General features: G+C 39.7%; 1 protein-coding gene across 3 annotated transcripts in view; it reads left to right on the top strand.

Moving 5' to 3' along the window:
* The window catches only part of LOC106882406 (4-aminobutyrate aminotransferase, mitochondrial), a 205,254-nt gene that overhangs the window by 142,107 nt on the left and 51,122 nt on the right, over positions 1 to 12,025 (top strand). For all 3 annotated transcript variants that reach the window (XM_089340566.1, XM_089340569.1, XM_089340568.1), the window contains 5 exons: positions 6,119 to 6,211; positions 6,823 to 6,952; positions 7,109 to 7,257; positions 7,491 to 7,628; positions 8,462 to 8,629. In XM_089340566.1, the coding sequence (XP_089196692.1) occupies positions 6,119 to 6,211; positions 6,823 to 6,952; positions 7,109 to 7,257; positions 7,491 to 7,628; positions 8,462 to 8,629 (678 nt within the window). The remainder of the gene's footprint in view (positions 1 to 6,118; positions 6,212 to 6,822; positions 6,953 to 7,108; positions 7,258 to 7,490; positions 7,629 to 8,461; positions 8,630 to 12,025) is intronic.

Genomic DNA, 12,025 nt, shown 5'->3' with positions numbered 1-12,025 from the left:
AACCTCGGCAGAATTTGAACTCAGACCATAAAGATGGATGAAATGCCGCTAAGCTTTTTCCCTAGCATGCCAACTCACTACCTTAGTAATAATAATAATAATTATTATTATAAACCTTTCTACTATAGGTACAAAGCCTGAAATTTGGGGGAGAAGGATAGTCGATTACATTGATTCCCAGTGTTTCACTGGTACTTAATTTATCGACCCTGAAAGGATGGAAGGCAAAGTCGACCTCAGCGGAATTTGAACTCAGAATGTAGTGACAGGCAAAATACCGCTAAGTATTTTGTCCAGCATGCTAACGATTTTGCCTACTCACCGCCTTAGTAGTAGTAGTAGTAGTAGTGGTAGTGGTGGTGGTGGTGGTGGTGGTGGTGGTTTTGGTGGTAATAATAACAACAACAATAATAATGGTAATATATATATATATGGGAGGTTGGCAAAAGTTTATTTCATGGAGCTACTTAGAATAGCTAAGCACATATTTGCAAACTTTAAATTGACTGAAAGTAAGATACTTGTTTCAGTCTTTTCTATATTGCGAACCCTTTTTGCATATTTTAATCTAAATTATATATTATTTTTCAGACATAACAGAATGTTTACTTTAGCATCACCTTAGACAACCCCTTCATATTTATTTGTGCAAACTTTCTGATGCAAAGGCAACATGCAATAATCCAATAATCCTTCAAGAAACCTTTTTTTTTTTTACCTGAGAAAAAATTTTTTTCATATGAAAATGTATTCAAAGGAAATAATTTCTTTAATTCAAAGGAAGATTTGAGGATTCCAAAGTCTACAGTGGAATATATGTTAAAGAATTACTACAACTGGAAGAAGAAAAGAGGAAAGAAAAAGTTGCTTTGGAAGAGTACTCAAAAGCAAATGAAGATGACTGTGTCGTGTGTACTGGTAGCTGGAGAAAAGGAAACAGCATGGAAGGTGAAGGAAAAATGTGAAATAGATGTAAATATTCGAACAGTTCAAAGAATACTGAAAAACTGGATATGAGCATGGAAAGGCCAAGAGGAAAATTCATTTAAGCAAAAGACATAAGGCAAAGTTAGACTGTGCAAAATTATGGTTAATTACTTCTGGTGATTTTACTAAAGTAATTTTTACTGATGGGAAGCAATTTAAATTCACTGGACCCAACAGCTGGTGCTCTTAGTCAAGGAATGATAAATTAGTGACAAGCAAAAGGTAAATGGGTGAAGTTGGAGTAATGATATGGGGTATGGTCTTTCCAAGCAGATATTTTTGTGGCTGAAAGGAAGCTAGAACAGCATAAGTTACATCCAGCTGTTTCAAACAAGAGCCTTTCCCCATATTAAAGAAGAAATGGGAGATAATTTTATCCTCCAAGAGGATAACTGCCTCTTTCACATGTCAAAAACAGTCAAGGAATGGATGCGAGACATGAAAATAAAGAATATCTGTAATGTTGTCACAGCTTGCATGTGACAGACCAGCAGTGATAAGTAGAATTATGGAAACAAGACTGATAGATACAAAAAAGAGATGTTATAATGAACATGTTTGTCCGATACAAAGAATGAATGTCCAAAAAATACTATCACATGATTTTAATAAAATTTTTATAAAATACTACTGAAATGTGTACCCTCAGGGAGTGCAATCACAACAGGAATATAATGCATATATCTATATTGTTTTACTCTAAAAGGGCATTCTTTATTAATAAGTGTCTGTAAACACGACATCTCAGGTGTCCGAAAATATGCATCAACTCCCTGTACACACACACACACACACACACACATCCTTGTATATAGATACATACATGTGTGTGTACATGTATATTTGATGTTTGTATGCATGTAATATAGTAGCTATCCTTTGGTCTCGAGAGGCTATGGATCTGTGCCCAAAGAAATCATGTCAGCTGTTGATGGTGGTGCAGCATCTGTTGTGGCTGTACAGGCCCACACAGGAGTGGCAATCATGCACACATCAACTGCATTTGAAGGAGCTCTCTGCTGGTGCTACTGATTTTTCCTTCTGTCACTTTTCTTTGATGGCGAGTACCTGTTTTTCTTCCGCTCTCTTCAGTCTCTTTCACAGTATTTGCCTCCAGTGTGGGCAATCATTTGCAACTTCCTCCTATCTCAAGACGTCCAGATCAAGTGACTTCATATCTCTCTAACAGACATTTTTGAAACGAAGATGAAGTTGTCTTCGTGCTCTTATGCCAGTAGCCTATTCCCTATACTGGAGGTCTTTTGGGATCTTTCCATCTGGCATGCGATGAACATGACCAAGCCATCACAAATGACGCTACTGGAGCAAGATGTGTATGCTGGGTATCTTGACTCAGTTGAGGACTTGGTGTTAGTGATGTGATCAGTCCACTTGATGTCCAAGATATGTCTTAAATTGCAAAGGGGAAAGACGTTGAGATGCCACTCCTGTCTAGAGTAGAGGCTCCACATTTCACTGCCATAAAGTAGTGTACCAAAGACACTTAGTGTACTAAGACAACAATTTTGGTGTTTGCAGTCACTTTTTCCCCCAGACTTTCTTTGGGAGCCTGGCAAATGTCGAGGGTGCTTGTCCAATTCGCCTATTGATCACAGGGTCCAGGAAGAGGTCATCAGTAATGGTAGAGCCGAGATGAGTGATTTGAACTACCTCCAGTTTTTGGTTATTGATGGTGATGGTAAGGGGGGTGGCATGCTTGACACTTTACCCTTTACTTGGGTCTTCTTCAGACTGATAGTCAGGCTGAATTCCTGAGAGACCTCTGAGAGTTTGTCCACGAGATGCTACATTTTTGCGCTGTCAGTGCTGTATCATCTGCAAACAGCATTTCTCTGATGAGTACCTGGTGCACCTTGGATTTTGCTATCAGCCTTGACAGACTAAACAGTTTTCCACTTGACCTGGTGCAGAGGTAAACACCATCAGCTGATGTCCCAAATGCATGTTTCAGCATGACTGCAAAGAAGATGCCAAATAGGGTGGGGGAAAGTACACAGCCCTGTTTCATGCTGGTGTGTATATTGAATGCCTCCAAAAAACAGCCATCAAATTGAACGATGCCTTTCATGTCCGTGTGAAGTGATTGAATAATCTTGAGAAGTCTTGGAGGACAGCCAATCTTGGCTAGGATTTTGAACAGGCCATCTCTACTGACTAGGTTAAAAGCCTTTGTGAGGTCAATGAAGGTAATAAAGAGTGGCACTTTTCTTGTAGCTGTTGGAGAGAAATCATGTTGATGGTGGAGTGTTTTGCTCAGAAACTACATTGAGATTCGGGGTATACCCTCTCAGCAATTTTCTATAGCCTATTTACAGTCACATGGGAAAAAACTTTCCCATCGATGCTTAACAGTGAGATGCCTTGGTAGTCATTGCAGTCACTTTTGTCTCCTTTGTTCTTATATAAGGTGACAATATTGCAGTCTCTCGAGTCTTGCAGTACTGATCCTTCCTCCCAGCACTGACACAGTAGCTTCAGCAAGTGGCTAAGTAGAACTCTCCTTGTACATTTGATGGTCTCTGGTGGGATGCCATCCAAATATGGTGCTTTTCCAGTGGGCAAGCCATCAATGGCTCTGCTCAGTTCTTCAGCAGTTGGTAGTTCATCCAGCTCCTCCATGACAAGTTGATGCTCTACGGTGTCTAGCGCACTGTCCAAGATGTTTTTTTCCTTTGGTGTAGAGTTTGGAATAATGTTCCAACCATCTCTGCAGCAGCTCCCTTTTGTTTTTGATAACTTCTCCTGCTCTGGATTTGAGTGGAACTATTTTGGGCTGATGGCTTTCTTGATACAACAGGTGGATATATGCCAACAACAGGTGGATATATGCACATTGTTGTAACCAGTAGTCATTTTCACACCGCTTTACTATCTTATGCATACTATTCTTTACAGCGTTGTACTGGTGCGTTGTTGTTTAAGCATAAACAACAACCCACCAGCGTTGTACTGGTGGGTTGTTGTTTATGCTTCAGTAGGGCAGCACACTTCTCCTCCTGGGGGTATTGAGTTCTTTCACATTTGCCTCAAACCAGTCATGTGTCATTTTCCCCCTCCTCCCAAAGGTCCACAGTGCAGTGCTCTAGATGATGTCACTGAAAGAGTTCCATCCCTGCTGAATATTGACTTCTGGTGGGTCTGCAAGAAGGTCGTTTTCCAGTGTCATGAGGAATGTATCTGTCAGTTGATTGTTGGGTTGTGGTAGTATTGATGTGCTGCTTACCTGGGGGCTTGGTACAATGCATCATTTTTGGTTGGAGTTTGAGATTACAGCAAACCAGGGAGTGATTTGTGTTGCAGTCAGCACTCTGAAAATATTGAGTCAGAATATTCCTCAGGTGGTTGCATCTTGTGATAATCAAATTTAGCTGGTGCCTGAGCAAGGGTGACACCAGGAGACCCTGTGCTGAGCTTTGACCTAGAAGTAGGTGTTGGTGACACATAGTCCATGGAACATGCAGAGCTCAAGCAGCCGTTGCGCATTTTTGTTCATATTGCCAACCCCATATTGACCCAGACACCCTGGCCAGTAGTCGTGATCAGCTCCCACTCTGGCGTTGAAGTCACTCAGTAGCACTAGCTGTTCTCCATATGGAGTTGCCTGTATTTTCCTAGAGCGTTAATCATAGAACTTGTCCTTGACGTCTTATGAAGATAAGGTTGTTAGGCCTATCAGAAGTGTGCAATCGAAGTGAGAGTATTTCCTCTGAATCGTCATTGTTGAGTTCTACCAACTTTAGCAGAGAGTTCTTCACAGCAAAACTGACACCATGCTCTCTGACTTCATCTGTGCCTTTCCCTTTCCAGAAAAAGGTATAATCTCTTTCACGAAGGGTCCTCGAGTCTGAGAGTTTCATTTCCTGGAGTGCTGCAATGCCTACTCAGAGTCAAAGCAGTTTGTTGTTGATCACTGCTGTCTTGCATGTGTTGCTGATTTTTTGAAGGTCCTCTGACAGACCAGTTGTCATTGTCCTTATGTTCCAACATCTGAGTCTGAATGCTGGTTTTTTTGTTGCTTGCTTGTTTGTTTCTTCATTTTTCTTGGTGCAATGTTTACAGCTCACAATTTGGGATGTTAGTTTCCCAAAGCTCCATGCACCCAGTGGAGCAGGTGGGCTGTGACAGGATAGCACCTAACTGGCTGGGGACTGCCCAGTTTGAGATGAGTGTTAGCTGCCCAGTGAGGCACAATGGCCTCTCCTTCTGCTGAAAGCAGCCTCTAGCACTTTACTCTTATGTCAATTATGTACAGGCTTAAAACCGGTTGACTGCTGCTTTCTGTGTTTTGCTGCCATGGTTAGGGTCCTCTCCAGAGTGCAGGCCTGGGCAGTTTTTCATGGAAAATCCGCAGCTGCCCATGTGACACATTTCCCCTGTACACCAAGTGGGGTTGCAGGAGTTGCCAGAATGAGGTTGTCTGCAACATTGAACTGCCTTAGGGATTTATCCTCGGGGTTTTCTCCTGCAGCCTTTTCTTTAGGTGGGTATTGCCAGAAGGCAGCAAAGTTGTTATTTATAGCTGCTATCTTAAGCAGGTAAGGACTTAATAAGTATCATAACAAAGCAAAGACAATTGCTTATTGCATAGTTCATCCACCCTTTGACAGGTCTTGCATTTAATCCTGCAGGGGGACCAAATAGCAAGAAAAAACACCCTCCTCACAGAGCAAGCTCTATGGGGTTGCCAGTTTCGTCACCAACATGATATAGAAGACATAAAAAGTGGTAATTGTAACATCACCAGCAGGGTTTGAACAGTCTGTCTACTGTAATTCTTATAGCTGCTCACTCCAAATCAAGGATAACTCAGTAACATATAGTACAATGTTTCACTAGTTGTTTAATGTCCTTATATTGTCATGAGCAAACAGAGACTCTATCTTGGCCTTCCCACCTTTGACCCAGCACAACAACCAGCCAGGGAGAGAAGGAGAGAGAGAGGGATGGCGAGAGCCATTCCTATGGTTACAAGGTAGTTAACCCATCCTGTTGAATTAATTATTGCCAACCAACGAACAAAAACCTTCAACAATGTCCTTGAGTTCTGGTTTCAACTGAAACTCACTTGATGTTAACACAGTTTCACTGTTTGTCTTTGTTTAATTTGCAGGTTGCTCCACCAGGTTTGAATGCTGTCCAAACCATGGCCTGTGGTTCCTGCTCCCTGGAAAACAGCCAAAAGTTAATGTTCATGGCACATCAGGTAAATGGCATAATGCACCACCATGACATTTATAGTTATATCCTGTTGCACTCTAACTTGTTCCTGTTACAATTCTGCTATCTATGGATTATGTACTCTATTGTTTTGTATTCTGTCATGTTCTGATCACTGTCACTCTATCCAATGACACAAGATTCTGTTACGCTAAATTTAGTGTCAAAGTTACACTGTACTGTCACAAAGTCCTGTCACTCTGCATCCAATGTCACTAAGTAACACAGAAGTTACAAAATCCCATCACACTAAATGCTGTATCACAAAGTCCTGTCACATTGTATTTTGTATCATTTTTATATCTACTGTCACAAAATTCTGTTGACACTGACAGGATTCTTCCACTTCTTGTGAGTCTTAGCCTCTCTCATACATGTTGGATCCTGTACATGTTGTATACTGTCTCATCCTGTTACATGCTGTTACTACAATCACTACCACCACTACTACTTCTGCTACTCTTACATCATTACCAGCATTACCCCTACACTTGTTAATCCCACTGTCACCACCTACTCTATCACCACCACCATCATAATCTTTACCACCACTGTTGCTGCTACTACTACTACTACATATGCTGTTACTATTGGCAGAAAAAAGTCCGAGATGGTAAACCACCAACAACAGAAGAATTACAGTCGTGCATTAAGGGCCAGCATCCTGGTTCACCAAATAATTTGACATTGTTGTCTTTTAGTGGTTCATTACATGGACGAACAATGGGTGAGTTTGTTGTTTCATATTGGCACCTGTACTACTACCAACACCACCACCACTACCAAAACTACTACAACCACCACCATCACCATTACTACGTCCACTACAACCATTACCACCACCACCACCACCACTATCATACTACTTTTAATATTTCTCCAGGAGCCCTTAATATGACCCATGCCAAGTGGATTCATAAACTGGATTTCCCTCAACTGGATTGGCCAATGGCATCATTTCCCCGACTGAGATATCCACTGGAAGAATTCACAAGAGAGAACAGAGAAGAAGAACAGAGATGTTTGGAAGAGGTAATGTCTCTATATTTGTCAATTATTGTCACATTGTAAATACTTACAGCACACAGACACTAATATACTAATATACACACACAAACGCACATATGCACTCACAAACAAACATACATACACACCTCAGTACACACACACATACATACACACACACATACATACACACCTCAGTACACACACACATACATACCTTAAGTGAATACAAATTAACCAATCATGTTTCTTCCGTTCAGGCTGAAGATCTCATCTTTAACTACAACAAAGCTGGAAAGACAGTGGTAGGGGTCGCTGTAGAAGCAATCCAAGGAGAAGGAGGGGACAATCATGCCTCACCTGTTTTCTTCCAAGGACTTCAGGATATTACAAAGAAGGTAAAATTTCTACACACTTGGTACTCTTGTATAAACAACATATTCTTTCCTCTCTCTCCACTTTCTAACAGCACAACATTTTAACATTGTTGTTATAGGCACAAGTGTAGCTGTGTGGATAATTAGCTTGCTTCTTAACCATGTGATCTCAGGTTTAAAATGTATGACAGCTGCTTCAGTAGAATTTTATTTAATTTTACCTGATGATGATGATGGATTGTATATTATTATGTAATATTTTACATTAAATAAAATTCCACCAAAACAGCTATCATAAATTTTACATGCCATTTATGCTTACTTTTTTTATACCTATGCCAGACCATATTTTTGGTACTTGATACTTGCATATCCTGCCAACACATGAAGTCTACAATGCTGCTTAATTACACTGTGAGCTCTATGTGATTGTACCTAGCCATTTCTGGCATCCTATATGTTGATATGCCTTGATGGATCCTCATAACTAAATCATATATATGAATCCTCATAACTAATTCATATATATAAATATATATATATACTGAAATCATTTATATAAATCATATATATATAAATCATATACACAAATATATATATATATACTGAAAGAAGCCCATCACTTGTGTGTGTTTGTGTCTCATTCATTTCCAATATTCTGAAAAAAACATGTCAGGCCATGGTGAAATATTACTTTACTTGGAAATAGGTAAGGGTTAGCAACAGGAAGAGCTTCTAGTCACTGAAAATCTGCCTCAATAACTCTGTTCAATTCATGAAATGTTGGAAAACTGGACATAAAATGATAACAAAAATGATGACACTGTCTACTTTCATGTTTCACTCTCTTATAGTACAATATCCAATTTTTGATGGATGAAGTTCAAACTGGGTGTGGCCAGACAGGTAAATTCTGGGCCCATGAGCACTTCAATCTGCAAGAGGCCCCAGATATCGTGACATTCAGCAAGAAAATGTTGACTGGAGGGTTTTTTTACAAGGAACATCTGAGGCCATCAGAGGTGAGTTACTTTCATTGTTTCTAGTGGGTTCAAGAAGGACATTGTAAATGTGGCAATGTGGTAAGATGTTTGCTTCCCAACCACATGACTATGAGTTCAGTCCCCCTGAGTGGCACCTTGAGAAAGTGTCTTCTACTATAGCCCCAGGCTAACCAAAGTCTTGTGAGTGGATCTAATTGACAAAAACTGAAAAAAGCCCATTGTATATACACTATGTCCCACATTATTAGGCAAATCAACCTTCTCTCAATAAATAAATGTATATTCATACAAAACCAGCTGTTCTTCCACTGACTGTTGGCAATACCTATCTGTGGCACATTCTGTTAAAATAAATCAGATCTGTACAGACGCCAACAAATGACAGCCATTTTTGTGTTTGGGCAACATTTTCACCACCACAAATTATTAGACAAGTATGAAAAAATGATAATTGTGTCAGAACAAACATTTATTTAATTCAACAGTGAAGATTTAACAAAAAATTATTCATAAAGGATTTAATGGTAAACATAATACATTTGAAGGAAAATAATCATGGGATTATCATGTCATACAGCTCCTAATGTTTGATGTACGATCCTCCACATGCAATAACTTGCCTTACATGCTGATCCATTGAATTTGTCAAGGTGATGATATCCTTTTGTGTCATGCTTTGAGTAGCATCTACAATAGCATCCCAGAGGGCAACTTTACTTGAAAACTGCCATCCATCCTGGAAAACACACCTCTTCAGGACACTCCACAGGTTCTCAATCAGGTTTAAGTTAGGGGAACAAGACAGCCACTCCATTAAACAGCCTCTAGAGAAGCCTATCTGCTGCAGGTATTCCTTAGAATTCTTCGCTGCATGAGACAGGGCATTATCTTGCATGAAGACCAGCTTTCTCTTGAATGAAGGTTTTTGCTTTTTGAATCACGGTTGGAAATTGTCCTTTAAGAAGGTAACATATGTTTCCAATGTCATCTTAAGGCCATCGGGACTTTCCATGGTCTGACCATCATACCACCGATGATGCCAGCCCAGAACACGATCCCACTTCTCCCCTGTTGGCATCTCAAACTATGAGGACAGTTCCCTCTGATCGATACCCAACCTTTACTCCAGCCATCTGGTCTGTCAAGGGTAGCACAGCATTTATCAGTGAACAGAACTGTTGATAAATCTATTTTCATGTATTTTTCTGTCCATTTCAGTCTCTTCTGATTATGAACAGCCTTCAGAGGGGGCCTTGTAACAGGTTTAACGTTCCTGGCTACCTGCTTCAAGAGGCGACACCTGGTAATTTTTGATACGTCTTCCCTGCCACAACATTTGAAGACTTCCCTACTTGTCAGACATGGGTTCTGCAAAACTTCCCTTTTCAAACGTGACAAAGTATGATTTGAAGCAACCCTCAAATTACCTTTGTCTCCCCTCGACCAGACAGTATTTTTGATATTTCTATGGTTGTTTTACCTTTTCCAAGCTCTGACACAATGGTAGACTCCTCATTTGAGGTAAGATCACGTTTTTGATCCATAATGACACTTGGGCACCTTCCTAATAATTTGGGACAGCAGAAATGTTGCTGCTACACGATAATGTCCACCGTTTGTTTTCATCAGAGCAGATCTGATTTATTTTAACAGAATGTGCACAGATGGGTGTTGCTAACAGTCAGTGGGAAAACAAATGGTTTTGAACAAATTTACATTTATTTATCAAGAGAAGGCTGATTTGCCTAATAATGTGGAATGCAGAGTGTACATAAATATATATATATATATATATATATATATATATATATATATATATATATACACACATGGTTGTGTGCACAGTGAGAGCTAGCAGTGACTTTCATGAGGCAGTATGCCAAGTGACATTGTTGTGTTTATTTTACAAGTTGTGAAATTTGTGTTTTTGTGATCATGTTTAGGCCTGTAGTCTGTGATTTTTGTCATGGAGAAGAAGTTAGAATAAAAGGCCAATGTGAAATTTTGCATTAAATTTGGGAAGTCTGCAACAGAGATAGTGAGCATGCTTTGGCAATGTTTTGAGTTGCGTGGGTACTTCAAAAGCAGAAGAACGTCCCTGGAAGATGATGAGCAATCTGGAAGACCTGCCATGAGCATCACTCCTGGATATGTGAAGAAAATTTATCAGCTGGTGCATGAAAATTGTCAGAGGAAATTTAGTGAAAGCAACCAGATCTGTGGAGAGCAAAGAATTAGATTCTTCACAATGACAATGCACCCTGTCACTGAGCTCTCCTCACTCATGAGTTCCTTGCAAAAAACATGATTTTGTTTCTGCACCCACCCTATTCGCCAGATTCAGACGTTTTTGCAATTCTATTGTATGTATTATGGCTATGGATATGGGTGTGGCTATGTGGTAAAAAGTTTGCTTCCCAACCTCATACTTCTGGGTTCAATCCTACTTGGTGACACCTTGGGAAAGTGTCTTCTACTATAGTTTCAGGTTCATGAAAACCATGTAATGGTAGACAGAAACTGATAGAAGCCATTGTACACACACACGCATGAGATGTGCATGTGTGTGTGTGTGTGTGTAACACTACCACTTGACAACTTGTGTCAGTGTATTTCAGTCCCAGTAAGTTAGGGGTCCAGAAAAAGAAACCAATAGAATAAGTACCAGGCTTTAAAAAAAATAATTACTGGGGTTGATTAGTTCAACTAAAATTCTTCAAGGCAATACTACATGGCCACACTCGAACAACTGAAACAAGTGGGTTGTCATGTTGTTGTTGTCTGGTCTGAGGTGATGACTGGTTAAGTTGCTGAATGAAAATGTATTTCTTGTGTTGTGTGAAGAAATAACTGACAACGGCCACAAACAATCAACATTTTATTATGGCACATAAAGTTTTAACTGTGTTGCTCTTTAACAAATACTATCAATAATAATACTGGGAGAGACATACTGCTTGGAGTTTACAACAAGCTTATTAATCTATGCAATCTATGGTTGGCCCATCACAACTGGAAAATAATTGCACTAATGGTGATGAAAATTCCTGTCTACTATCAGCCATTTGTCATAACAAGTTGGATGTTACAAGAATGGAGATACAATGCATGACTACTTCAACATTTTGCAATTACTGCCAAAAAATGCATTTTGATAGGGCTCAAGAAGATTCTAGAAGATTAAATCACATGGTGACTTGATGCTGATTGGCTGTTTAATAGACTGATCACATGAAATTACTGTAGTTTGATCATAATATCCAACTGGCTACCTACCTAGTGATTTAATTTCAAATCACAACACAAATAAAAGATAAAACATATATATGTATTCACCATCATCATCATCATCATCGTTTAACATCCGCTTTCCAAGCTAGCATGGGTTAGACGATTTGACTGAGGACTGGTGAA

The sequence above is a fragment of the Octopus bimaculoides genome, chromosome 23 (assembly GCF_046866305.1).
Source record: "Octopus bimaculoides isolate indiv1 chromosome 23, ASM4686630v1, whole genome shotgun sequence".
NCBI lineage: Eukaryota > Metazoa > Mollusca > Cephalopoda > Octopoda > Octopodidae > Octopus > Octopus bimaculoides.
This window is presented reverse-complemented; position numbering and strand designations above follow the sequence as displayed.